Source organism: Anarhichas minor, unplaced genomic scaffold, assembly GCF_050575085.1.
Source record: "Anarhichas minor isolate MPS153535 unplaced genomic scaffold, ASM5057508v1 ptg000017l, whole genome shotgun sequence".
In the NCBI taxonomy this organism is placed as follows: Eukaryota; Metazoa; Chordata; class Actinopteri; order Perciformes; family Anarhichadidae; genus Anarhichas; species Anarhichas minor.
The window spans coordinates 12,282,482-12,309,421 of NW_027466463.1; the positions used below are offsets into that span (position 1 = coordinate 12,282,482).

The 26,940-nt window shown below is 42.7% G+C and overlaps 4 protein-coding genes across 8 annotated transcripts; 1 reads left to right on the forward strand and 3 right to left on the reverse strand.

Moving 5' to 3' along the window:
• Positions 1 to 1,682: 1,682 nt before the first annotated feature.
• Positions 1,683 to 8,153, reverse strand: patl2 (PAT1 homolog 2). The gene is made up of 19 exons (XM_076093689.1): positions 8,130 to 8,153; positions 7,625 to 7,778; positions 6,823 to 7,100; positions 6,468 to 6,530; positions 6,331 to 6,384; positions 6,079 to 6,243; positions 5,469 to 5,543; positions 5,208 to 5,356; positions 4,736 to 4,810; positions 4,288 to 4,411; positions 4,083 to 4,200; positions 3,503 to 3,609; positions 3,363 to 3,416; positions 3,144 to 3,286; positions 2,807 to 2,963; positions 2,250 to 2,390; positions 2,067 to 2,164; positions 1,834 to 1,974; positions 1,683 to 1,716 (listed from the first exon to the last, which is right to left on the reverse strand). Exons 1-19 carry the CDS (start codon positions 8,151 to 8,153, stop codon positions 1,683 to 1,685), a joined length of 2,154 nt encoding a protein of 717 aa, XP_075949804.1.
• Positions 8,154 to 9,177: 1,024 nt separating this feature from the next.
• On the reverse strand, positions 9,178 to 18,133 carry LOC142951850 (transforming growth factor beta-1-induced transcript 1 protein-like). Of its 2 annotated transcripts, XM_076093695.1 has the most exons (12): positions 17,799 to 18,133; positions 14,583 to 14,633; positions 14,081 to 14,229; positions 13,930 to 13,985; positions 13,446 to 13,582; positions 13,280 to 13,361; positions 12,964 to 13,048; positions 11,912 to 12,094; positions 11,618 to 11,791; positions 11,446 to 11,527; positions 10,767 to 10,915; positions 9,178 to 10,074 (listed from the first exon to the last, which is right to left on the reverse strand). In XM_076093695.1, the coding sequence occupies exons 1-12, from the start codon at positions 17,809 to 17,811 to the stop codon at positions 9,808 to 9,810; spliced, it is 1,428 nt and encodes a 475-aa protein (XP_075949810.1). In that variant the 5' UTR covers positions 17,812 to 18,133; the 3' UTR covers positions 9,178 to 9,807. The 2 variants fall into 2 exon arrangements, with proteins under 2 accessions (XP_075949810.1, XP_075949811.1); XM_076093696.1 differs by lacking the exon at positions 14,583 to 14,633 and having other exon boundaries at positions 17,799 to 18,056.
• Positions 18,134 to 19,537: 1,404 nt separating this feature from the next.
• Positions 19,538 to 23,150, reverse strand: LOC142951851 (elongin-B). The gene is made up of 4 exons (XM_076093697.1): positions 23,046 to 23,150; positions 22,091 to 22,225; positions 21,804 to 21,912; positions 19,538 to 20,525 (listed from the first exon to the last, which is right to left on the reverse strand). The coding sequence occupies exons 1-4, from the start codon at positions 23,046 to 23,048 to the stop codon at positions 20,413 to 20,415; spliced, it is 360 nt and encodes a 119-aa protein (XP_075949812.1). The 5' UTR covers positions 23,049 to 23,150; the 3' UTR covers positions 19,538 to 20,412.
• A 41-nt stretch (positions 23,151 to 23,191) lies between these two features.
• Positions 23,192 to 26,740, forward strand: pkmyt1 (protein kinase, membrane associated tyrosine/threonine 1). Of its 4 annotated transcripts, none has more exons than XM_076093690.1 (8): positions 23,192 to 23,318; positions 23,907 to 24,323; positions 24,443 to 24,680; positions 24,799 to 25,078; positions 25,178 to 25,284; positions 25,387 to 25,559; positions 25,672 to 25,892; positions 26,018 to 26,740. In XM_076093690.1, exons 1-8 carry the CDS (start codon positions 23,316 to 23,318, stop codon positions 26,400 to 26,402), a joined length of 1,824 nt encoding a protein of 607 aa, XP_075949805.1. In that variant the 5' UTR covers positions 23,192 to 23,315; the 3' UTR covers positions 26,403 to 26,740. The 4 variants fall into 4 exon arrangements, with proteins under 4 accessions (XP_075949805.1, XP_075949806.1, XP_075949807.1 ...); XM_076093691.1 differs by having other exon boundaries at positions 23,195 to 23,352; XM_076093692.1 differs by having other exon boundaries at positions 23,212 to 23,365.
• The last annotated feature ends 200 nt before the right edge of the window (positions 26,741 to 26,940 follow it).

Here is a 26,940-nt window from a genome sequence, read left to right on the forward strand (position 1 = left end):
AATCTGCACAGGGACACCGTTTATCCTGGTCCCACATTCCAGCCCACTCTAAGGGAATAAGAAAATATTAATCTGCCAACACTAAGACTTTATGTAGTCCGTCACTGACAGACCAAAACACATAAAGGGAGAAAGACATCCCAGTAGAGGCCTCATATGTATTGATGCTGACAAGAGCACTAAAGCATGCACATATATATCGGATGTCACATTCAAACTAGTAAATATTTGATCAATTAGGCAGTTTTTACTATACATTTTCTCTTCAGTCACCTCCTCTTCTAATGATTCGCTTTACTAGTATTGTCAAAACTGTCCTGTGTATTTGCGAATCCCTTCCCTCAGTGACTGTCATTTTTGGAGTTCTGCTTTGTATAGAAATATCCGTTTAAGACATTTCTTAGTCACATGTTCCGCTGCCAGTTTCTCCCTTTAGGAATGTCACACACTGGCGTTTCAGCACAGCACTTGTAGGCTTATTGGTTTAGTTAAAACTCAACTCCCTTCAGCAAACAAAACATGAAATCTAGATCACAGATTCTTTTCTGAGATTTGGTTTTAATGTGCCAGAGTCAATTCACAGGACAATGACTCAGCCATGGCCTGCATGGATGCTGCCAATGTAGCTTTGTATTCATTCTTATGTTCCGTTCACATTTACTTAAATACTTGGGGTACCACAGACACTATTGCTGTACGAGTAAAAATAACCAATTTATTGTATTTTCTTCTGACCTTATTAAAGCCTAGTGTGTGCCAGTTTGTGGCTCGTTTCCCTGAAGAACGAGCAAACAGAGTCCCGCTGCTGAGTCATCACTTTTGACTGAGCAAAACACAAGGAGCACATCATGTCCTCCACGGCTAACGCGCCAACATGCATTTTCGGCAGACTTGATCAAACTGTTGAGCAATTTTAAAGATTTTTTTTTTTTTTTATTTGTGTTGCAAGTGCGCTACAAGGGTGCAATATAAATTATTACCGTTTCCAAATGAATATAATAAATAAAAAATTACATCAAATACATCATATTTAGTATTGCTACACATGTATACACAATGCATGCCTTGTTACAAAAATAATAATTGCATGGCTTTTGTTGATTGACCATGCCGACTTTCCTAATAGTCATATTATTATAATAATGAACATATAGGTTCAGCTGTACAATCATAAATTACTATACAATCCTCAACCTGGTCAATAATATCTGATCCAACACATTTATCTCAGTGATACCTCACGTTGTCTTGTCCTGAATGTAACTGGGTTAGACAGAAGACACAGTAAGTAAATCAGCTCCATCTACTAGTTGATGCAACGTTACCAACTCAGTACACGGCAATCTCATGAAATGATGGCAACTCTTGTTTTGGAAGGTTAAAAGAACAACAAAAAAAACATCAGGTTTGTGATTTCCGAATAACTTGCACTGACGTAACCTTCTGGAGACCAAAGGGAGGAACATAAAAAGATCAGATAAGGAAATGAAGGGAAACAGTTTGGTGTGCAAAAATGTGAGGGAAGGAGGGAAAACAAAAAATAATGACAGCATTTCTAAATTACATTCTTCTGTTATTAATGAACACCGAGTAGTTTGTGTCAGGGCTGGGCCTCTGCTCCTTTAACTAGTGTTCATCATAACCGGGTCATTAGTTGAACGTCTCATTAGCTTACGTCCGCCTCAAGATGGAAGAGCCACGAATCCGGTTGCAGACCTAAATAAAGATATTTGTAATGATATTTGGGTATACGTATATATATATATATATAATTATTATTTTTTTTTACACTAAGAATATCTTCCAGCATCCAAACAGGTAAAAAGCACTTACTCCATGTTGCTTTTCAGCTGATGCACAGTGCGCTTGTCCAGGTAGCGGCAGAAGAGCGTGAGCAGGTTTGAGGGCAGGAGGAGCGGCTCCACCAGTGAACACTGGGACAGCTGTCCCGCCACCTGGAATATTGTGTCCGTCCTAAAAAACAGGAACACCAGTCAAGATCTTACAAGAATGTTAAAATAACCCACCCCCCCATCATCATGTAATATTAGCCTTAAAATCCCCACCAGCTCTCAAAGTCGCCGATGCTGGGCTCTAAGGGGACACCTGAGGACAGCAGCTTCTCTCCTTGGGACAGGAGCGCATACAGCAGGGACAGTCCAAACTGAGAGGAGAGATGAATGAGGAAACGTCACAAAAGTCTCATGCAAAAGGTATAAATAGAAGCCAACGGGCAACAAAGCACTGACCTTGTTCTGACATGCCAGAGTGAGCGACTCGTATGTCGTTAGAGTCTCAGATGAAGTCAGATTTTTGAGGACAACAATCAGCTGACTGAATGCCAGGCCTCCAATCACATTTCGAAGGGGCGGGTAGAGCACTGGAAGGGCCTAAAGAAAAATAAACTTACATTACCCAAAACATGCAAAAACTGGGGGAGGCAGTATATTTTTGCCGTCATTTATATAAACCTCTCAGCGTATTGTAATTCAAGTGTCTGAGAGTAAACTAGACTTATGGCTCCTCTTGGCTCCATTTTCAGGCTTTAGAAAATCTAGAATTGGCAACAACTGCCTACTCTGCAAAGCAAGCCCCCAAAAAGGAAGACAGACTTACAAAATAAATATTTTTTTTAAAGTGTCTGCCAAAGCAAAATAAACTACCTCACCCAGCTTGAATTTCCTTTTATGTGCTGCATGGAAATTAATTGACATTTTGAATGCCGTGTGTAGCAAAACGTTCAAAGGCACATTCAACCACGTCTCAGTCTTTGTTCAGCCGAGTTACATCGAGCACACTCCCCTACCTCTTCTGGATCTCTGCTCATCAGCGTAGGAAGGTTAGAGGTCACAATGCTCAAGAGTTTCAGTGCAGTGTCGTGTTTCAGAAACGGGAGCAGACGGGCGAGGAGCTTTTTGCCTTTTGAGACCAGCAGGAAAGGAAGGAACTCCACGCCTGAATCGCTACATCAAAACATTTGGGGAAATTCTTCGCTCAAAGTCAACATCCATAAAAATGTTACTTATGATAGTACAGCTTCATTAAGAAAGCTAGACACAAAAAAATTTAAATGTCACTTTTCAACAAGCAATATTTTAACAGTATGCATCACTTGTTGATAGCGGTGGGTGTGCAGAACTTACGAGGGATTGTGATGTTGCAGTTGGGAGTAGATGTGGTCCACTTTCTGCTGGGATTTTGCAATCAATCTGGTTTCTTCCGCTTCAGACAAAACGGTACTTTTCATCCTGTCCGCCTCCTCGACCTCCAACAGAACCCCGAACAGCTGCAGGGCCGAAGAGGTGTGACCGTGTGTTCGTGAGGGTAAATAAAATGCATCTAATCAAGTAATCAGCAGGTACCTTTTCTATTTTGCTGAAGATCTCTAACCGCTGTTGTCTGATGTCTTGTTGTTCCTGTAACGTGGAAAAAGTCTCAGTATCAGGGAACGCAGTTTAAAACACCTCCAAGATGACAAAGATTGTCTGAAGAACACAATCACCTCAAGTGGACCCTGAGGTTGGACTGCATGAACTGCACTGATGGCCCGGCGAGGAGAGTAACACGTGGACACAGCAACTTGACCCAGGGAGCCTTCAATGTGCACCACTGGAAGAGCAAAAGCACTGCAAGCTTGAGTAGAATCCCACGCATTACTCTTTTACACAAAAGGAGTTGGTGGTTTGGTTCCAGAGGAACGTAGTAAAGAAAAGCGTATTTTTAGGAGAATATTAACTGCATGAAAATATACATTAAAGGATTTTTTAAAACCTGTAAAAACAAAGTTGGAGGCACCTTTTTCAGCCGTGAATAGTGTTTGCAGGTAAACCTTTCATGCCGTTTACAGCTCCAACAACAAATAACTAAAGGTGACTAAGTTGAGATGATCGACATTTTATCAACTCTGATCTTCTCATCTGACAGTTGGAGAAATGTGCTCAGAGAGACAGAGAAACACTAAAAGTGAGGAGACACACAAGATTATGTCCTCAGTGGAAACTACAGCCAGGCTGGAACCAGTCTAGGCGAATCAAATACCAAACAATGTGTTCCAATAGCATGAAAATATGACGAGAGAAAACCTGGTGCGTAGACGTCAGTTTTTGTGATGTAAGGCGTGGTAAGCTTGGGTGGCTCCCTCTTGCTCCTGATGCCCAGCTCTTCTTCTGCCATCTTCGCTTCTATTCGCCGATAGTACTCCTATGACAAAGTTTAAATACGCTAGCCATGAAAAGCGCCGTCTTTGTCATGTTGCAAAGGTTGGGTATTTGGCTTAAAAGCCTTTACCTGGTAATAGTAGTCCTCGTGGTATGGATTCTCACTTTGCAGCTGAATCATCTGCAGCCTGGTGATCCACTCCTTCTCTTTGTCCGTCATGAGGTTACAGTAAGGATCCCAGTCCTCGGGTTTTCTACAAACAGGTCATGTTGTTCTATAAATAATTAGCCTTTTTCTATTTCATAACATACTGAGAACAAAATAAGTTCAGAATCTTTACGAAAGGTCGAGATCTGAGATTGGGAGCATTTTGATTGAGAGCAGAGCAGCAGTCGTGAGCTAACGACATGCACTCACATGCACACACGGCCTGCCCGGCTTTGTCAACAGAGCAAGCTCAGATTACAACACATACGGGAAGAGCGATTTCCCTCTGTTCAGGTAGATATTACTCCTCTATATCCTTACATAGATACAAAATGTTAAATACAACTCCTATAAGAGATGTAGCACCAACCTTTGGAATATGCGTTGTTTTTGACTAAGAAGTCGTTTGTGTTGGGGGTGGAGCTGGGTGACAGGACCGGGGTATCTGTGGGTCAGACAACGTACATATTAGAGAGTAATGAACAACAGTTCATCTCAATGCATGCAAAACAAGGATGATGCATTATAACATGTTTTCTCTCACAGGATGTTAAAATCAAGAAAGCTGGGTATAGAAACCAGCCAAGAGTTGCTACATTTAAATGTACGGCTGCATCTTTTATCTCCAGAAGGTACAGCTATCCATTCCTCTAACTTTACCTCGTAAATACACATGTCAGGGATTGAATAAAATCTATGAACGTCAGGTCAATGAAGAGAGTTGTATATACTCTCACGAGGGATGAACAAGACTGCCAAGTCATAAATATACTTGATACTCCCAACTTCGCTGAGAAATATTTCATGCCACAAAACACGATATACACACGGTCAGGACACACCTGAAATGCTGCGTCGGATTAGACGAGGGGCTGTAAAAGGGGGATGGCCTCGGTGAGTTGGCACCAAAGCGAAGTTGTATCATCTTAGGTGTCAGAGACTGAGGAGTGGAGGGGCAAGGCCGGTTTGTAGGAAACAGGAAGCCCCCTGTCTGAGCACAACATAATGTCACGAGTCATACACAAGCAGATCTACTCAACTCTTTGTGAATATATTTACTATTGGCTTTAATGTACCAGAGTAGCTTTAATTATGGTTTGAACCTGATCGTAATGTTGCCGCGGGGTTAACGGTTGACGTGAGAAGATGGGAGAACCTGGTCCCATGGATGCATGAATCTGCAAGAAAAAGGCAAGATTCAGTGAGGGAATGCCAGACAAGGTTTGTTTAAAGGAAGAGTTTAACATTTTAGGAAATACATTTACTTTCGTGCAGATATTCAGAGGAGGAGATTGATAAGACTTTCATTTCTGTTGAGTAAATATGTAGCTGGAGCTACAGCCGATTAGCTTAACATCAAGACTGGAACCAGGGGAAACTGCTAGCCTGGCTCTGTCCACAAGTAACAAAATCCACCTACCAGCACCTCTAAAGCGCAGCAATTTACATATACCACATTCCTTTAATCTGTAAACACACAAATTGGTGTTTTCAACCCCATAAAACTACAACATGGATGGGACTACAACATGGATGGGACTACAACATGGATGGGACTTAAGTGCCGAACTATTTCTAATTATTGAGCTTTGCAGCGTCATATCAATTCACACAGACATGACTGGTATTGATGTCATCAAACACCGAGCAAGAAAACAAAAAACCCTCGTACTACTCCTTTAAAGAAACGATTATCCTATAAAATGAATCCACCTGAGGGGGGTCTCTTTGGCCAAACTGTCGCCTGATGTAGGATCCTCCGGGTTCCCCTCTTCTGCCCCTGAAGGAAGAGACAGGATATGGCAAATCCAGGAAGCTGGAGGGCAGGTGTTGACCTCCGCCTCTGTGACCATCAATCACACACACTACAGCACTGTCCTACAAAATAGAATAAAACAACACAACTGTATGTTAAAGTAACCCACTGTCACACAGATTATAGCACGTGTTGTTAGGGATCTTAACCTGAAGTATTGATCCTGAGATTCTTCTAGTCTTTCTGAAAGAGGGCGACAGGTACTGAAGGGAAAAAAGAGACATCAAAACAACGAAAGGAAACATTAGCAGTATGAGCAAAGTGTGACAAAAAAGTTGTCGCTTACATCATCCTCTAAGGTCTTCTGGTACATGGCATTCCCAAGGTCCACTATGGCACTGTCAAGAGTCTTTAAAAAATGAAGACAAGCTGCTATGAGGGGAGCTTTCAAATCCCACATTTCAGACAATGAATTTAGATTAAATAGATCTCTATTAATCCCAAAGGAAATTATTGTGCCAGCAAGATAACAAAATATGAAAAAACAATAGAGTAAATTATATGAACAAAAGAGTAATAGGTATTAAGTAATACTAGTAGTAGTAATACTAACACCAGCCCTTAATAATAGAAAGTGATATTGAAATGTAATATTTCCCTATGATATAGATATTATTGTTCTCTTGATTACTCTGCATCACCTTGAGGCTTGGTCGCCCCTCCACCATCCTCATCACAGCTGGGTCTTCAAACATCTGGTCCCTGCCCAGCCCTCCTCTCTGCCCCCTTACTCTGCCACGCTGCCCTGGGGGAGCCCGGGGCAGATACTGTGGACTCTGTCTGGGAGGGGAGCGAGGGCGGTGGCGGGGTGATTTGGATGGTTTGGGGTCTGGTGGAGGTGTTGGTGGCGGAGGCAGCTCTCCTCCAAACTGAAGGAGACCGCTGCCGGGGTCCTCTGTGGTCCCTTGTGCATCGAGATCTACGACACAGACACATGTAGAAATACTGTATGACATGTGATTTACAGAGCAGGCATCGCATCGCAGACTAAACATTTTAGTTGTGGCAACAAACCCGCTAATCTCAATTACTTCAACAAAAATTAGGTAATCCTGATAAATTACAGTCTTTATCTGTGATCCTTTGCAAAGTGAAAGTTTGCTTGATTTCTTTTATTTTGAAGTTCTGGAATACGAATTTCCAGACTCCAGACTCATATGTGGGCAGAGCCAGGAAGGCAGTTTCCCCCTTTACCCAGTATTTATGCTAAGCTACGGCTACTGGCTCAGTTTATCATACAGACATGAGTGGTATCCATCGCTCGTGAATCTCTGCAAGAAAGTAAATAAGTATTTTCCAAAACGTCAACCCTTTAAAACTCTCTCAACCTTTTTTTGGTACAGTGTAGAAACAGTTTGTCATCAGTACACCGGTTGCACCATCCGAGGACAAAAATGATTATATTGTACTTTAGAGACCCAGCTGGGAAACATCCATACACACCCATTCCAAACGTCTCCTCGTTGTAGACGTTTATCGCCTCATCATCCTCAGCCATAGCCTGCAGAAGCCCACAGTCCATATTCGTGGCATCCTCTCCATCACTCCACTCCTCTCCATTCTCAGGCCACTGAGGCTCGGACACGTTTTCGGCCTCCTGTGAGGTCAAAATATATCATGACTATAAAGAAGGCAAAGAGACACCGAGCAGAAACAAGACAGGAAAGGGGAACTCCTGTGTAGAAAAAATAAATAAATCACTGTATCCCACTTACTTATAAAAAAATATGAGGTTTTCACAGCCGCTGCTGTAATATCACTCTATGGCATTAGACCAAAACGCTTATGTAACCCCGGCTCTTCATAGTTACACATATGTAGCATGCAATAAATACCTGATTAGCTTGTTAGCACGCTGTGTAACGTCACGGACACATTTGAGACCTGCAGCTCGCGCAATACAACAACATTCACATAATTAATAAGCAGCCAAATAACACCAACTTACTTTGTGCTGTTCTGTGTCACTCATTGTGTGTTCTTTTTTTTTTTTTTCTTTAACTCGACGCCGACGGGTCACTCACGGTGACTTTCTTTCTCCTACAAGGTTACCTGCTCTCTCTTGTCAGACAGCGAGGGAGGCTCATTAAGTTTTAAATGAACTCACCTGTGAGCTGCAGAGGCGACGTGCGCACGTCAACACGCTTTCACGTAGCTGTCAGCTCGACTCTACTGATTATATGAATATTTTGTATTTTGTATTTGTTTTAAGAGTTTATACCAGGTCAACTTTTCCTTTCCTTTTCAAAAACCTGGACACCTCCAGGATGCTGCCATTGATTTTAAAATAGTTACGCTCGAGCTCAAAACAGTGGGCGAACATTGCCATCTAGTGGTCAGACTTGATGTATTTATTTTCTGCAGCGTCAAAATTGTATACAATATATACACATATACAATAAAATCCTGTGGTAGATATATTCTTGCATATGCATAAGTGGATGAAGGAGGGTTTCTGGTCTGTTTAATGGATGGATACTACTACAATGTACCCAGTATCAATCATCAGGAATGGCAAATGGAGAAAACGTAAGACAAAATTAATTAAATTATCTGTGTCACTCTCGACAAATGAGATAAATCGTGAAAGGTTAACGAATATCTATCAATCAAATTCATTTCTACCAAATAACTGACCCACATTTTTTCTTCTGTGTTTATCAATCAACCTTAAAACTTGCATGATTGCTTTTACTTTCATCCACAACTGTAAAAAATAATGATATTTCTTCTCTGTTTTTGTGAGGCCAGAGAAGCATTTGAACTTCTTTGGACTTTGTATGAAAAGAAGAATATTTACATACTTGTATTTTTTCTTTCTTCACTTGTCTGCTGACTCTTGACAGACATTATTTAGATGTCTATGCATTTATGTTTCTGCAAGTTTTTAGCTTTTACTTCCCACATAAAGGATGTGTAGAGTTGAAAAGTTGCTTGGTTTCATTTTCTCACATTTCACAGCTGATCCTTTGATTCACTCACCCATGAAACAGCACAACAATTGTGTTCTCCTTTATTTCATTCTTTGGAACTGTTTTTGGCAAATTGCATAGAGCAATAGTGAAAGTATAATGCAAAATATCTGCCATTAAACAGATGAGAGCTTACACAAAACATACAGCACGTAGCAGTCAGCATACAATGTAGAAATGCAATTGCAGTGGCACTTATACTTTTTGCAATATAAAGCAAATATATTAAAGGGGATTTTTTTTGCACAAGTCCTTCACTGAAACAATACATTTGCTCTTAATATACTGTTTCTTTTCTACCTTTGGCAAAATAATTCAATTTTCAATATTCAATTTGAATCAATACAATATGCATACATGACAAAATCATTTGGCATCATTTTGTATTCGTCTAACCAATGCTAGAGTTGTATTTTACACTGCAAGTCAAAATGCATTCCACTTTTATGTGAAATAAACTGAAACTAATTGGGTTGGATGATTCTCTTTATATTCCACTCGCCCTCTCAACTCTAATATTCTTAAAACCAAGAAAGAGACCAGCTCCACCCTCATTCCCACAATAAAAAACTAACTAATTGAGAACTCAGAGTCATACAGCTTCTTCACTTGGTGACCCAGAGGAGGAGGGGGAGGCAATGTCCTGTTGTGTCCTCAACCAAAGAGTTTGATGAAGCAGGGGTGGCAGTAGGGCTTGTTCTCCTGCTCCTTGAAGCAGCCTTTGCTCAGGGGCTTCAGGCAGAAGTGACACACCAGGTGGTGGGGGTGGAATTTGGCCCCCATGGCGGTGACGCAGCGGCCCAGGATCGGCTGCTGGCAGGCCTGACACATGCTGCCACGGGACTGGTGGTAGTGGGCCTCACACAGCGGCTGACCCTCGTGTTCGAAGAAGCTGCCGTTGACGAAGGGGCTGTAGCACTCCTGAAGTAGAGAGAGAGGGAAAGAGACGCAGAGAGATTCAGGCACAGCAGAGGGACCTGACTCATGAAACTGTAATTAGACAGTTGCCTTGTGAAATTACAACTTTCTCATGACATAATCCAAACTTATTTTTAGTTTTTCAAAACTTTTTTTTTGTTGCATGGTACAGAGAGCAGGAACGCCCTGCTCACACAGTTACACGCATAATATCATCACAACCACAGTCTGATCTGTTGGTCACTGAGCAGCTTCCCCGTAGAAGTTGTCAGTTAAGTGATCATATAAAAAAGTTGCTCCCAGAAATGTCCCATTTAGAAAGACAGACATCTTTCACATGGACTTTTATAAAACGCCTTTATAATCTTTCGACCACTCAAAGTGCTTTACACCCATTCACACACACGTTTTGTTTGTCTAATGCAAAATGCATGAGGATCACTGATCAAAAGGTGGTGGGAACACACTCAAAGAACGCCAGCAATGTGCCAACAATAGCAGTGAAGAAGACCTCTATCAAGTAAACATGGATGTAAACAACATCAAAATGCGAAAAAAAAAAATCGGCTTTGCAAATGTTTAATGAGGAAGTAAATACACTCAACACATTTGTAAAACTCGAAGGATACCGATTGAATGTAAACATAACTTTCCTCACTGACCCGGTGTTCGAAACCCCACAGAGAAGCACTCACCCTACATACGAAGCACTGCGGGTGCCAGAGAGAGTTGAGCGCTGAGATGTAGTTTTCCAGGATGGGCTGGCTGCAGCCTTGACAGCGGGAAGCAAACAGAGTCAAGAAGCACTGCTGGCAGTACTGCTGCCCCTCACGGTCATGGAAACCTGCAGAAGATACAGTTTTACTCAGTTCAAGACATCTCTTTGATAAATGTTTGATTAACTGGATGATGCTCGGAAAGAAAACACTGTATGAAACGTGACTCTGGTCTGTGGGACATTAATCTGTTTGTAATGGTTTAAGGTTTTACTGATGTGAGTTTTTAAAGGCTGATGGAATTTTTTGTTGTTGTCTCAAAGCTTGTTCTGCATTTAATTTGGCCATTTTAATGCCAAAGATTTAGTATTTCCCCTGAATCCATGGCAGGGTAAAGATGCCTTTACAACAGAACATTAATTCTCCCTTGAAAACCAGACAAATTAAATGATTTTAAGGGGGATAGCAGTTTGAAGCAATGCAACGCAGCCCGTGCAAACAGATTTGTAGCTATTACAAACTCTGGGACAGATTATAACCTTAAACAGAAGGTCATGCAGGGGCTTTTAGGGTTGTTTGTAAGTGCAACCCTGCTGAAGTTCATTGTTAACAGTTGTGTGTTGAACCCAGACAGGATGCAGTGTGTGCCTCCCATTACCTTCCTCTCCAAACGCCCGGCTGCACTTGACGCAGCAGAAACACTCTGGGTGCCAGTTCTTATCCAGAGCGGTGACCATTTTCTGAATGACGAGAGGAGTGAAAAGTTAAATGGCTTCAGGTGGGTAGGGGGATCAATTTAGGGTAAGCATGCACACAACCGAGTCCCTCACATTCAGAATGGGCTTGTTGCATTGCGCACAGTGAGGGGAGAAGAGGGTGAAGTAGTCCGACTCGCAGTACGGCCGCCCGTCCTTCTCAAAGAAGTTGCGACTGCCTAACTCTGCCTCGCACTCAGTGCACACAAAGTGCTCCGGGTGCCAAACCTTCCCAAGAGCCGTTACCACCTGCAAGAGGACGCAGTCAAAACATGATTAATGAACACCATCCTTTGATGATTACAGTGACGGGAACTGGACACAAAGTCCTGCCCAACCTTGTGCTAAAAGCTTATTCTGATAACTCACCTGTCCTACGACTGGCTTTTGACAAGCCGAACAGTTTCCTTTGGAGGATGTTTGAACTCCTTGTCGGGTCAGGTCCGACTGAAGCAGCCCCAGCATGCTGTCCAATGAGCCGCCGGAGGAGGCCTGTGGTGGGGGGGTGGGCTGCTGTGGTGCTGTTACCACTGGATTGACAGGCACCGCTGGCTGGGAGAAGAGAAAGAAAAATGATGGATGGCACATCTGTCCTTGGTTTGAAATGAATTGCCATAAGAGACTGACTGTAAGGCTTTTAAACAGCCAGATATGAGGCTGTCTGAGGCACAGAACAACATTGTAGAAGTAGCAGAAATATCAACTCCTCCACTGATAGTTGTCTCAACTGATGGGAATGTATTTCAACCCCATTACAGGTTGCATTTTGTGAGAGAAATGGCCTTGGTCATATACACACATTTATGAGAGAAATATCATTGTTTTTTGCTGCTGGTGGTCAAGAACAAAAGTATACAATTAAATTGGCTAAACCGGGTAGGTATCAACATGTTGTAACCTACTGCGAATCAAAACTTGGTGATAACAGTAAAGAGTGTCCAATGGAGAAATGCTCCTTTTTAAATCTCACTGTTACCTCATGCTCACTTGTTTATAACTCACAGCTGGACTACACACTGTAACCAAACAAACGTTTGCTCACATGCTAGCACACAGACACACTGAAGAAGGAGAATTACGGGATTATGTACCATACCAAAAGTAGAACTCTGACTTTCAACTATCTGAAGATATTCCTGAGGCTGGAAAATATCTCCACCGAGACTAATTTCTATCCTCGGGCTCTATCTGGTGACTGATTTATACCAGGAGGCATGTGCTGCGGCCAGGCCGCACAGTAATAGTGAAGTCATCATGAAGTCAAGTGAACTTCTTCATGAACCCACCATGAATCAGCGTGAGCTGTGTTAAAGCCTGAAACAGCTGGGAATGATGGAAGAAAAAAAACCAGCATGCTCTTGCGGTCACATTTCAAAGAAAATTGATTTTGGTCATTTTTGTGGTGTTGTGTGGACTCTTACTGTGCTCTGGACTCTGAAGTCTGACAGAGAAGCCATCAGTTTGTCCAATTCCAGTGTGGCTGATGTTGCTGAAGGCTTCGCAGAGCTAGAACAAAAAAGACAATTGTTTGAATTATTAACCCTCAATTACACAATTTCATCAGATTTTACTTGTATACTGCCCACAATTTATCAGTGTGACTTTGTGAACATTGCTGACAAAATGTTGATGGCTGTTAATGTGCAACTATTTCAACGAGAAACTCTTTGCATTCACTAGAATTGCAGTGAACTCTGGCGATTCTTTAGATTTGACTAAATTGAATCGTTTTGGTACCTGGGGGAGGAGCTCGTGACCTTATCCTTGATCTTGTCCCTCTCATCTTTCTTAGAAGAAGGGAACTGGGCCAGGATCTCATCTGATGACAAAAACAAGGTCATACATAAGAAAAGATTCACCTCAGAGTTAAGCACGGGGACATAAAACACACGCACACACTAACCTGTGATGTTAAACTGGGTGGCATTCAGCTCCTGTAACAGATGGTCCAGTTCACTCAGACCTCCTCCCAGCAGCGAGGAGGAGGAGAAGGCCGGCGGAGGATCTGTTGTGCGTGGAGAGCGCGGTTTACACACTGTGCTGTAAGAGAGGCAAAACGGGCGGTGTCCCAAATTAACACAGATCCTGAAACCTCCCGTCACTTTGGCTTCTTCATGGCCACTTGTCATGACTCATAGGTGACTCTTGAACTTTGTCCATTCGGAAATGACTCATGTATATACTCTCATCTGTCCGTAGCAGTGCTTTAAAACACACTCTTTGCCGAAAATGTATAATTTGTAATCAACATTTTTTTTTGTTTTAATGTAGTCACTTCCTCTCTGATGTAAGATCTGAAGAACTTATATTCACAGAAATCTACAGTGTATGGACACTTTTTTAAATAGTATATTCTTGATTACACCGTGTAAAACAGAGGGCGTTACCTGTATAATTTGTCTGGGTTGGAGTTTTGCGAAGATTTCATTGCAGCAGAAACCGTCTGAGAGACAAACCAGAAGTGAAAAATCAGAGTGGAAACAGAATCTGCAGTAAAAAAAAATGAAACGAATCCCTCCCTGGTAGCTAGTGGTCTACCTGCTGTGGGGTGTAGGCGGGCGGCGGCGGCCGGGTTTGGGTGGACTCTTTGGGTTCAGGGTCAGCATTTTGTGGAGGGTCAGAGGTGAGCAGGACGGGACACCGAGCCAGAGGAGAGCCGGTGTTCTCCAGATCAGCAAGGAGGGCGTCTGCAAGGGAGGTTTAAGGAAAAGAAACTGATCCAACAGCACGAATGCGATGAAATTCTGGTTAGATATACAATTCAATGTAGCTTCAGATTGGTTGGTGATGAAAATGAAAGACACTTAATGACCCCATGACGTATCTTTTTATCTTTATGATGTCCATGATAGTGTTATCAGTTTGTTCATACACCATGAAAGGGAAATAAAAAGAGATATGAATTAAGAAATGGATTTTAAAAAAGCATGCAGTACAGGTGGCGACGAAAACACACACTGGATGTTAGACAGATCATATGAAGTCATGTAAATGGCAGACACAATGAAACATGCAAACACATGCACAGGCATTTACGTACCAAACACAACAATACGCGGACTGAGAGGGTAGTTAGGTGGCTCAGGCACTCCTAAGGAGAGACAGACAGCCTGTGTGACCAATAATACAGCAGCAGCATATCAGCCCAAAGGTCAGACACGACATGGAGGACAACGAGCGTCCTCAGACACCAATCAGTCCGAGGACCAGACAGTCAAGACGTTTGCACAACCCAGAGATAATCCATCGACACAGCGGAGGTATGAGAGGGCACGCAAACTTATCCAAGACATGCCAGCATTGAAAGGAAGCAGAGGAGGAAGAGTGTTTAGCAACTGATATCTAAATCCACTCCACCCCCATCTCACTCGCTGCAAGTGGAAGCTGTCCAGAAACTTGCTCAAGGGTTAGTCGCTGCAGTTAGTGCTGACAAGTCCATGTACGCGCGACTTCAGGCCAAAGTTTGTAAAAAAATAAGTGTGTTGAACATGAGTAATTACAAACTCTGAGTTGTAGACAGGAGGCTGCTGTTTTGACAAGATTTAATTTCACTGTTTTTACCGGGTTCACACAGACTTAAAGGGACAGTTCACCCCAAAATCAAAAACACAACTTTTTCCCTTTACCTGTTGCGCTATTTATCAATCTAGATTGCTTCCACAGACCAAAAACCATAAACAAGAACAGGAACCATAGTTCCTACATGAAACTGCTTAGAACAAGGTCTGTGGATTATCTTGAGTCATGATTTCTGGAATAAGACATTGATGTTGAGTTTTTCTAATGTCTTTTCTTTTTTGGGTGCTTTGAGCACCACAAGTGAAGTGCCATACAATCCCATTATATTGGAGAGAAGACAGACATCTCTACGGCCAATATCTCCAGCACTCGGTAACTCGCACCAAAACAATCTAGTTTGATAAATAGCATTACAGGTAAGAGGGAAAAAAATGTTTTTGCATGATACACCCCCACAGCCCTATCAGATGAGCTGAAGCATCCCTCAATCAGCACCCTTCATGTTAAAATGTGTTTATTTCTATATTAAAGGGGGTATGTGACTCGGGACAGAAATTATCTTTAAATAGACGTCTAAAGTGATACAATATAATTGGCTCATGCACACACTGTATATGTAACACCAGTTAAATTACTTTGACAACAATATTCCAGACACATGTGCTGAGTGTAATAAGGACCCTGTATTGCATTTGGGAATGCAAGAAAATAATGGCATTTTGAAAAGAAGTAAAACATGATCTTTATGGTGGTGTGCCCCCTTAAAAAAACGCAACAGCGGATGCTGTTTGCATACGTTTTAATAAATACAAAACCTTGAATTGTTGATGTTTAGGTTTGGTCTCATTAGTAGCTTTGCACACCACTACCAGTTGGAGAAAAATAAGTTGAATGCTTCAACCATTTAATCCGTCACGTTTTTAAATCGATTTTGACCTCCCAACTGCATGTTGTAGTGTTAACACTGACTCAGGTTGTGTAATTGAATTATCATAGCTGGTATTTTATCGGTTATTAACATACAATAAATACACATCTTAGGAATTGCACAAGTACCCTCTGGCTGGGAATCACTGATCTACTGGTAGACACTTTTAAGAAAAGAATCAGGCATAAAACCAGGTACCCGAGCAGACGCACATGGTTATAGTTAGAGCTTTCAGGTGCTGTCCCTTGTTAAAAAGCTTTAACTATAACCCTGTGCTGAAGACCTCATCACTCCATATACACCCGTTAACTTTGCTTTGGTTTGTTTTGGTAACGGCAGATCAACCAAATGTCTTTGGTGATCAGTCACGTGACACGATGGACAGAACCAAATTAACCCGCATTAGTTCATCCCTAAGGTCACTTCTGCCACAGATGATTCACACTTCTGGTACGACCATGTGGTGAGAAGCTTGCGCATGTACTACTGGCCCTCCTCGCTGCTGTGTCTCTCTCTCTCTCTCTCTCTCTCACACACACACACACACACACACACTTTTACAGACTGGTCTGCTCATATAAGGAGCTGAACTTCTCTCAATGGGAATCGTGACCATATTTAGAGCGGCCTGCCGACTTGTTTGTCTTGGCCAACGGCCTCTCTAACAAGTGGTCTCTCTCACAGAAAAGCCTCGCCAGATCCAAAGCCTAAAACACGCAACATTATTAGACAACAGCATAAACAGAGTGTCCCGAACATGGCCACCGCCTGACTAACGCTCACCCAGTCACCCAGTAACTCTGGGTCTCTCTCTCTCGTGTGCAATCGGATCCAGATGTGCCCAGATGTGCTTGGTTACATCTTAGCCATTTCTTCCAGAATTGCTTGTAAAGCATAAATCCCCTAATTCTGAAGTGGACGAAAGTTCCTGAGAAAGCAAATGGGCAGCTGAGGCCAAAAGGGCCTTTCTTTTTTCATTGAACTCTGTGGCTTTTTTTTGTTTTTTTTTGAAATAGCAGCATGGCCCTGGGCTATTTCAGGGCCTTTCCGACACACAAAGAGGGAGCTTCTCATAATGTTGTTTTGAGAAAAAGAGAAGGAATCTTCTTCTGACATGTTCATCGATAGAAAAAGACAGAAGCAGTCACGCTCCCAGACGCTGGCCACAACCCTCTTTGATGTATTCAAAATGGAATACTCTGTTGAGCATTATGTGGCTTCTCTCCATACCTGACCTGTTAATATGAATGGATGGGAAAGCCCGCCGTGGATCCCTTTTAATCTAATTTACAAAGAATTTATTGAATTTGCAGGGCATGCACAAAGCACTCAGTGTCGGGCAGAAGGAGTAATGTAGTACCAGTTATTGTGGTACCTGTGGGAGTATGTGTGCATGTGTGGCCTGTTTGCTTGAAAAGGTAAATTCTGCAACAACAACAAAAATACTTTTTAAATCTCAAGAGGACGGGAGCACACTGTAGAGAGAATTACTGTGAACAGGACAATATCATGAGATAAGGAGGAACAATGTTTTGACATAGAAGTTGTATATTTATATTTCAGGATGTATAGCTTTTCTCTACCTTAAGATATTATGGGAGCCAATAAAATCCCCCTTTTTTCATTACAGCCCAGTACATGTCCTTGTGGACAAAAAAAGGAAATTCTACTCCACTGAGACTGCCAGAATGAACAGACCTTATTTCCTCTGTTTGGGCCAGAGACTGTGAGGTCTGGGCACACCACCCCTTCCCAGAGATCCCCTGAAGATATCTCAACATGTAGCAGAAGAACAGCACCGATACTTACCCAAATCGTCCATGGTGTGATTTCAGCCGAGTGTTTTCCTCTTCGTGTGACACAATACGGACGCGGACAGCATTAATAAGTAGTGATGGAAGCGTATCAAAGCCCGCAACAGAGACTAGTCTCGGCGCTATTGTCTGTGCGTCGGTCCTGAATAACTTCTTGGACACCGTTATCCGCCAAGAGAGGAGGAGGAGGAGAATGAGGAGGGCGTCCCGTTTCTTTTTTTTTTCCTACACGACTCTCTTCCTGTTTAATGCCTACCAGGACCTCAGACTGGAAGAAGGCGTAGTTAAATAAATGTGGTTTACAAACCCCGCATTCCCCGGACACGCGACGTCATCCTGGACATTCCTAGTCCATATTTGGGAGAGAAAATTAAGGATTTAGTGGCGACGCGAGCTGCACAAACTGCGGCTCGACGCCCGGCTGCGACGATGTAAACTGCTACATAAGAAAGTATTGGACGATGCACTTACTGTCCTTCACAGCAGGATAAACACTTAATGGGCGGCGCCCCCCTCTTCTTCAAGAAGGAGCTTGTAAATGCTTGTATTTGGAAATGCTCATGCAGGCTTTACCTTTTCTACTTTGTCTTTTAAATATATTGTATACCGGCCCCGTAGAGAGGATCAAAATAAATATTAGTCTACATCTAAGAAATCATCAGACCATTTAGAAGAAGAGAAAAGTAAATCTGTAATTTAAAAAAAATAGATTGTGCCTTTTTACACATAACACACACGAGGGAATTACTTTATGGCCAGTATGAACAACCAAGTAAAAAAGAATCAATGTGAGGGTGTGAGCATCTTTTAAGAAATACATGAAGAAAAAGGAAGTATCCCCTAAACTGTTTTGGGGCTCTTGTTGCCTCTCAAGTTCCCATCAATTATATAACACACTGCACAAGGCAGATGGCAGCAGCTTCATTAGATTCTGCAGAGATCCATAAACCTCTCTGATAATTCTGCAGAGATCCATAAACCTCTCTGATAATGGATTCCTCCCCAGGTTTGCTGTATGCCATGTTAGTTTGTCATTTGTTGAAACAACTGAATTTAGGAAAATGCACCATGTGAGCACAATATAAGGTGATAAATATGTTAGAACTACATTCTGACATACTGCCTGTATTTGAATACACAACATGGTGGCGGTGCAAAGTCCCACACAAATTTGCAAGTAATGTGAATACCAAAAAGCAACTGCCACAGTGGAGCTGAGACTTTTGGGAACCCTAGAGGTCTGGATAGAGGGGGGGAATCATGTGTTTGTGTATATTCATTGATAAACTCCTTGACTTGAGGAACATAGCAGAAAAAAAAAAAGTGCCTTTGTAAAAACCCAGTGTGTGAAACTTGTAATTATAAAATCAAAACTAGTAGCAGAAACTACTAGTTACCTTTTTCACTGAAGACTTTTTGAAGTCACACAAAAGCACAGGTGTAAATAATGAAACCCACAATGGCTGAATCCACTTAGCAGCTTCAGGGTCCTGGTGCTGTGCATGCTGACTCACTGTCACCCCTTATTTGGACACTTAAATAGAACAGAGCCATTGTTAGTGTAATTAACTACACCTGTGTGTCTCCTAAGATGTCCCTACTCAGAATGTCTGCTGTGATTAAGGCCTACGGTAGCTACAGCCCTTCAACAGACCGCTTACATTCCGTCATCTTCCTTAAATGTTGACGTAAGCTTGCATTTAAAATGAAATTTAAAAAAATCAGCCAGCAGTGTAAAAAACAAAACAGGAAAAACTTTTAATTATGCAAGCTCACAGTTACAGGCAATGTTTGTGTGATTTAGGGGGAAGGTGCCACATTGAAGTTGGGGACATGTGGTGATTAAGTGTTAACGCCAGTAAACCCTCCTCCTGTGTATACAGTGTGCCACAGACAGAATATCCTTTGACCAAAAAAAAAAAAATCCCTCTGTTGTCCAAGAGGCCTTTGGTCTCAGTGCATGAAACATACAACAAAGAACGGACAAGTAGAACATACTGAAAAAAACAAAAATGATGACACGAAACTACACAGAATTATTATAAAGACTTTCTTTCCTGGTATGAAATCAAATCAGAACCGTACAACAAAGCTGGGAGAATCACACCAAGGAAACACTATCAGTTCACGGTTTATCTTTAAAGCCTTTGTTTTGAATTTTCTTCATGCAGTTTGCCGATTCAGACGCCCGACTCCTTACCTATGCATGTTACTTCTAGAGCACTGTGACACACAACTACGCTTTCACCTTTTCCAAAATATTAATGACAATAATTATAATAACACACGCACGATCATACTTTCCAAACCAACATATTCACTCAAGAAGTTTTAGCCAGTTGGTGCTTAAGAGCAAAGTCAAGGAGCAGAACCGCATGTGATGTGGAAACTATAAAGAGTAAAAAAAAAAAAAAAAAAGATTTGTGAAGCAAATTGGGGGAGATGCTGGGATGATAGCATGAAGGTAACATGGATAGGCTTGGTTACCTAGAATGTCCCCCATCCGTCAACTGAAATTATATTACATTATCCTCCACCCTGCTACTTCTCCACTGCAGTTAATCCACACACACCCACTTCCATCCATTGCTCGTTTCCTCTCCCTGTTATCACTGCACAGCCTGTTCGTTGGCAGTGCTACCGGAGTCCTGAGGCTTCATCACATCCGGGAGTTCTGGGGGGCTGGAGAAGGCCTCGACGTGGAGCTGTTCGAACATCTCATCTGAAAGGGCAGAGGACACAAGGAAACATCAGCTCCATCAAGACAGCAGAGTAGCATGTGGCTATAGCCATTGACTGTGGCATGTCTTTCTAGGTGGATGTTCCTAAACTGGAAAGTAAGAACTACTGTGGTTAATGTTTTATAATCAAAGTGTTTGGTCACATGCAAACTAGTGCATCTCCTCTCTGGAAGTAGTGAGAATCACAAGATCATTTTTGGTATACCCACAATAGAATCAAATTGATTTTATAAAGTCTGGACAGTGAAAAAATCCACATGGGATACAATTCTTGTGAATCATATTCAGACTGCATTCATAGACAGTTTTTAGTTCAATTAAAAAAGAATCTCTAGAGACACTTCTCAGGCTCAAATCAAATATTTAATAATGTACATTGTGATGAAGAATTACCGTAAAACCAAAATAGCCATGGCTTAGTGATAGAAAAGAGACCATCACAGTTAGCTTTTAAATTATTATAAACAATTTACATATATAAAGAATTTTTTTTTTAACCTTTATAATTCAATAGATAGACTGGAGAGGGGGCTAGAGAGGGGACGACATAGGGCCAGAATCAGATTTGAACACAGGCCGCTGTGGTGAGGACTCAGCCGTGGTACAGGGGACGCTGGCTCTACAACGTGAGCTACGTCGGTGGCCCTACGTTGTGCATTTTACTGAAAATGCATAAAAACTAGCAATATTAATATCACTGTCTTGTCTGCATTGGATTTGTCCCTGTGGGACTTTTGAACACTGCTGCATAATCCTAAACGTGCTCTCTCACTGCAAGACCATGAATGGGTTACAGTAGTTGATAATCACAGTAATCTACTGACATACATACTGTGCAGCACCCAATTACAGACCTTGGGAGCCTAAATGAGATTGATGCAGATTAACTTGCACAAAGCGCAAATTATCACGCAAGTGTATTACTGACATTCAACTAAACTGAACAAGTAAGACAAGACTTCTAGATTGAAAAGCTCAGTTCCGTTGAGAAGAAGCAGAAAGACAGGAAATCACCCAAATATGAGGAACTAGAATTACTGCCTGGCAGCATATTTCTAAATCTAATCAGTTTATCAATTAGTGAAGGTGGACGTTTGTGCCAAACTTAAACTATTTCCTTCTAGGCGTTACCGAGATATTAGACCGATAGACGGACAAACCGAAAACATATTGCCTCCGGCCACGGCTGTCCCCGAAACTGAGGCATGAAAAAAAGAATTACCATCCCCAATTCTTAGAAGCACATAAATATAATGTACCATTTACACGGAAGGCCAGACCAACTGTAGCTGGAGCTTGAGGTCTGGCAGTCTGGTTGGTGAATCCACAGTCTCCAAGAGTTTTGCTGTCCTCTAGCGACTGGTCATCCTGTGGGACAAAAGTTAAAATGTATACATTGAGTGTGAGATATTCCGATGAACGTTTAAGTCACCTTTTGGAAAGACAAGTTACATGCCACTACCATCACCCAGACACAACTGTGATGCTGTCAGATATGCGGCTGGACTTAATTAGGTATCACTGGCATACTTGTCCCTAAACTCACTTTGTACAGCCTCTGGTCTTCAGGTGGTCTCTTCAGAATTCCTTCAACAATACGCTTCAGCTCATACACAGTGGTAGACTCCTTGGCATCTGTGAAGATTGTGGTCTTGTGACGCCGGATCATTAAGAACACGTCCTAAAGGGAAAGTGGGGGATAGAAATATATGATTTAAAAACTGTGTTAAAGGCATTTCGAAGATGAGGGTTTGAAATTGGTGCTAAAAATGTTTAGAATGGCACCAAAAAGTAGGCCTTTAGAGGAATCTATGGGTCCTCTAACCACTTTTTATTCAATAAAACTTCTCAGGAGGCCATGTAAGTCGTGATAAGTGTCCACATGGCACATTATTACACACTACTGAACTGTATGTAACGTTAGACTAAGCTAGTATAGTTGGCGAACCCTTTAAAAGAAATTCAAGTCTTGGTTAATATGCTAATGTGTCAGGCAGGTTATTTTTCGGATACAGAGGTAGTAACACTACTGACAATTCGTTGATTCATGAGCTAACGTTACCAACAATCAGCGAACAGTGCATTTAGCTCCGAGCTAACGCAACATTAGCCTCGAGATGTTTGAAAGTGAAACAGTTAAATGACTAGACACTGTACTGTAGGTCTGACAATGACAGTAAACGCTCGGCTGTTTAGACCGGCCTGAATGGGTTAGCTGGCTAACATTACTTCCAAGGTTAGCCAAGCTAAGATAAGTTACCTCGCGAACTAGATACAACTCTCGTTATAGCTAGCGGTAGATGAGAAGGCGAAGCTAACGTAGCAAGCCTAGCATTGTTAGCTAACTAGCAAACACAAACGGAAATAAACATGACCACTACCGTCGGTATCGTTTGTTACTATACGCGCTAATACTTTTAAACAAAGCGCTGAACGTGTATTCAGTGTTTGTATCTAGGCATCAATCTAAAAAAAACGACCGATAATAATAATAAAGTTACCATTTCAAGTGCTCAGCTAGCTAGCCAGTTGCACCAGCCCTGTGTTTGTGCAGCACAACCCCAGACTGCACCGCTTGCGGAAATTGCGCAAGTCAGATAAGCGTTCCGTATTCACGGAAGAAAAGTACGCAGCGCTACGTATCATTTTCAGAATTTGGCGCGAGGTAACGTTGTTGACATGCTCGAGGGGAGTACGCCGCAGTTTGATTTGGACACTGACGAGCTGAGCCCCACTGTTTTTTGACGACGGTCCGCCGTTAACACTGTATTATGGTCTGTGTAACGACGTTACTTCACTCTACCCTACGTAAGGATGAACTGTCAGTACGTTGTTTAACTGTAGGTTAGCTAGCTAGCGAGGTTACGTCATTATGTTGTTGACTAACGTTAGGTTGAGTAGGGTGTTCCTTAGGTTGACCTAGCTACGTTACGTGCAGGTTCTACCTGTTGACCCCGATAGCTTTCTACTGGCTAGACCTGCTCTACAAACGAGCTGACCACCAATAGATCAAGTGTATCGATACTTATATCAGACAATTGGCCGACAACAAGTCAAGCAGTTTGTTCAGAAGCTTCAGTCGAGACTGACAAATACAGCCTCCACTAATTCCTGGTACTTAAACACAGGTATGTTTGGTGCCTGAACAGATTGGCAGATCCAATTTGGTCAGTTTTAGGGAGACAGTTAAATATTATTTGCTTTGGTTCTTTGGCAATTGAGTGTGACAGATTACTTCATAATTTTAGATGAGCATCTGTAGAAAAAAAAGTAGGTTGCATGAGCAGTGCAAAATGGCACATTTCAGTACATTCATCGATCAATGTTGCTTGTGCTTAATTTTTTTCTTTTCAATGTTTCAGCTCTCCATCTTTGAAGAAAGGAGCGGAAAAAGTGCCGAAACGATGTCCGTGGCGATGGAAACTACAGCGTCCAGAGTGCCTCTCCCGCTTCCGACCCACTTCTCCCACGCGGAGCAGACCTTCTCCCTTAAAAAACGCCGTCTCCCCTTTTCCTCGTCTTCTTTGTCCAACTCATCCTACTGTTCCCCTGCCCGGCTCTCGCATTCTCTGCCCCCACTGCCGCCATCCAAGGGATGCCCCCCTCTGAGCCGGATGTTTCCCCAGCACCTATCCCCCTGGACACCCCTGTCCTGTTCCCTCAGTAAGTCTCCCCCTCCGAATTCGGTATATGATCCCAGCAAACAGCAGTCCTATTTCAGTCAGTGCTACACTAATTTGGGCCTGCTGGGAAGAGGATCCTTCGGAGAGGTCTACAAGGTGAGCAAAATGTGTCTATATATGTTAATGAAAGTGATGTAATTACATATATTGAATTATATGTTGTTAGAGATCCCTGAGAAGAAGACAAGACCTCAGCATTTTCTTCATTTTTCTAGGTGGAAAGCAACAAGGATGGCCGTCAGTATGCAGTCAAGCGCTCTGCCCACCGCTTCAGGGGCAACAGTGACAGGAACCGGAGCGTGAGGGAAGCCAGGAACCACGAGCGCCTCTGTCCTCACCCTCACATCTTGAATTTCGTGGCAGCCTGGGAGGAGTGTGGCCGACTGTACATCCAGACAGAGCTGTGTAGCACCAGCTTGCTGCTCCATGCTGAGGACCAGCCTCCCGGCCCAGGTGTGTCCGCAAGACGCGATTCAAATCTACCCAGATGTTGTATTAGCTGTCAAATTTTGCTACATATAATGCATGATGTTCTTGCTCCAGACGTACTGACTTGGCTTTTCGTTTCCAGATGAGCCTGCAGCCTGGGCCTACCTGTGCGACCTCCTCTCAGCATTGCAACACTTGCACTCTCGCGGTTTTGTGCATCTGGACCTTAAGCCCGCCAACGTTCTTATTACTGACTCTGGCCGTCTTAAGCTGGGGGACTTCGGGCTGCTGTTTGAGCTCAAAGAGAAGAACACAGAGTCCGTAGAGGGGAAAGTAAAAGACGACGTCCAGGAGGGAGATCCCAGATACATGGCCCCTGAGCTGCTCCGTGGGAAGTATGGACCCGCTGCAGATGTTTTCAGGTACAACTAACATAAATAAGAAAGTTAAATCATATCGTGAAACATGTAACCAGTTGATCTGTTTTAAATTAGTGCCAAAATATCCTTTTTTTCATTTAGTTTGGGTGTTTCTATTCTGGAGCTTGCCTGTAACATGGAGGTTCCGAACGGTGGCGAGGGCTGGCAGCAGCTCAGGCAAGGCTGCCTCCCCTCAGAGTTAACCAGTGGTACGATCCACTTCCTTTTTAAGTCCTCATAAATTGTTCCATTATCTTCGATCTACCTTTTGATACGACTCATGTTTCTACTCTTTCCGTCTGTGTTTGCAGGCCTTTCGACTGAGCTTCAGACAGTACTGCGGATGATGCTGGCCCCAGAACCGTCTGAGAGGCCGATGGTCTCTGAGCTTCTTGCGCTCCCCTCTGTTAGGAAGCACAGGTGGAAGAGGCGCCTCTATCTTTTGGTCGCCGAGACCACGCTGACACTGGTCTCCCTCTGTCAGGTGCGTGTCTGTTGGACGCTACATGTAATGTAAACCTAAAACATAAAAGTGTACTTTTTAAATCAACCCTGAATGTTTCATTTTTGTATTTTTCTGCTCTTTTTCCCCATAGTTGGTAGTGTGCTTTGGGTGTAGACTCCTGTCGTCCCTTCACTTGTCCTTTCTGCCTCACTGGACCAAGCCACTGCCCTGCACTCCTCCTCAGGGCAGCTGGGACAAGGATCTAACCCTGCCCCTCAGTGCCATGCATGCTGACTCAGGGAGCCCAGAGGATGACGCTGTGTTTCTGTTGGACCCTACAGACCCAGAGCTTTCCCCCACCTTCTCACACAGGTAGAGCATTGTATTACAACAGCGAAATATAGAGAATTATTTGAACACTGCTTTGAGCTAAATGTGTTATTTCTGTCAAATTCCCTGCTTATTTTTTTTTTTTTTACATTTCCTCCATTCCACAGGGTTAAATCTAGACTGTCTGTGGAAAGCACATCCACTCCTCTCCCCGGGTCCCCGAGACACACTCAGCGAAGTCCTGCCCGCACACCTGCTCACTCAAATCTGGGTGATTGGTCCTCCTGTAACTTAGCGCAAACCCCTTCCAGCATCTACTCAAATGGTTCCTGCCACACACTGACACCCAGTGCAAGCCCCATACATGCAGAGCTTTATGCAGATTGCATGAACGAAAACTCCACGCAGAGCCGCCATTCACCATCCACCAAGTCCTCGCAGCGAGGTGATCGCAACTGGGTCCGAACCGAGGAGGCCTTACCCCGACCCAACTTTGAACCAAAGAACCTGCTCAGTCTGTTTGAGGATACAACTCTAGAGGGACAGTCATGAGTACCAGTCTGTTTAGGGGAAATGTGCTTTCACTTTGAAATGTCTATCGAAGAGCAACCCCCTGTTTGAATGTACCTCGTTTGTATGAACTGTTTTTTGCCATATTGTAACAGTCTTACAACAGCTTCTTTTTATGCGTATTTGAAAATTATATATTTAGGGAAAAGGGTTGAACATGTAATCAGACCTTTAAAGCACTTTTTAAGTTTGTGTAAATGCAATCTGTTGCTGAAATGACAAGTCATTGTGTAATAAGTTCTCATTAGCTATGTGTACTCTGAGTCATTAACCTCATTGAGGTGCAGAAGAAAATAAAACAATGAGGGAAACAATCTAAACTTGTGCAATATGTTTTAGGTAGAAGGAACTTTAAAAATGTGTGTGTGTGATTGTGTGTCAGATCAATTTCCCCCATCAGTGACAGGACTCTGAGTCAGAGGTTAAGGGATATAAATCAGAAATCCATATTATAAGACCATCCGTGCATGAATGACTGTAGATGTATTCAGGATGTGTTCGCGCACTCACCACTAGCTGG

Bases quoted from the DNA above. Each gene is read 5' to 3' on its own strand.
- patl2 (XM_076093689.1), bottom strand. From the start codon at position 8,153: ATGAGTGACACAGAACAGCACAAA. The intron at 7,101-7,624 runs GTGTGTATGGAT...TCTGTGTCGTAG, and splicing joins CGAGGAGACGTTTGGAATGG to ATCTCGATGCACAAGGGACC. The intron at 2,391-2,806 runs GTAGGGGAGTGT...ATTTTTCTTTAG, and splicing joins TGAGCAGAGATCCAGAAGAG to GCCCTTCCAGTGCTCTACCC.
- LOC142951850 (XM_076093695.1), bottom strand. The intron at 13,362-13,445 runs GTTAGTGTGTGC...TTTTGTCATCAG, and splicing joins CACCCAGTTTAACATCACAG to ATGAGATCCTGGCCCAGTTC. The intron at 11,792-11,911 runs GTGAGTTATCAG...GTCCTCTTGCAG, and splicing joins AAAAGCCAGTCGTAGGACAG to GTGGTAACGGCTCTTGGGAA.
- LOC142951851 (XM_076093697.1), bottom strand. The intron at 21,913-22,090 runs GTGAGTTTAGGG...TTTGTCCCACAG, and splicing joins AAGACCAGAGGCTGTACAAA to GATGACCAGTCGCTAGAGGA. The intron at 20,526-21,803 runs GTACATTATATT...CTGCCCTTTCAG, and splicing joins TCTGGCCTTCCGTGTAAATG to ATGAGATGTTCGAACAGCTC.
- pkmyt1 (XM_076093690.1), top strand. The intron at 24,324-24,442 runs GTGAGCAAAATG...TCATTTTTCTAG, and splicing joins CCTTCGGAGAGGTCTACAAG to GTGGAAAGCAACAAGGATGG. The intron at 25,560-25,671 runs GTGCGTGTCTGT...TTTTCCCCATAG, and splicing joins CACTGGTCTCCCTCTGTCAG to TTGGTAGTGTGCTTTGGGTG.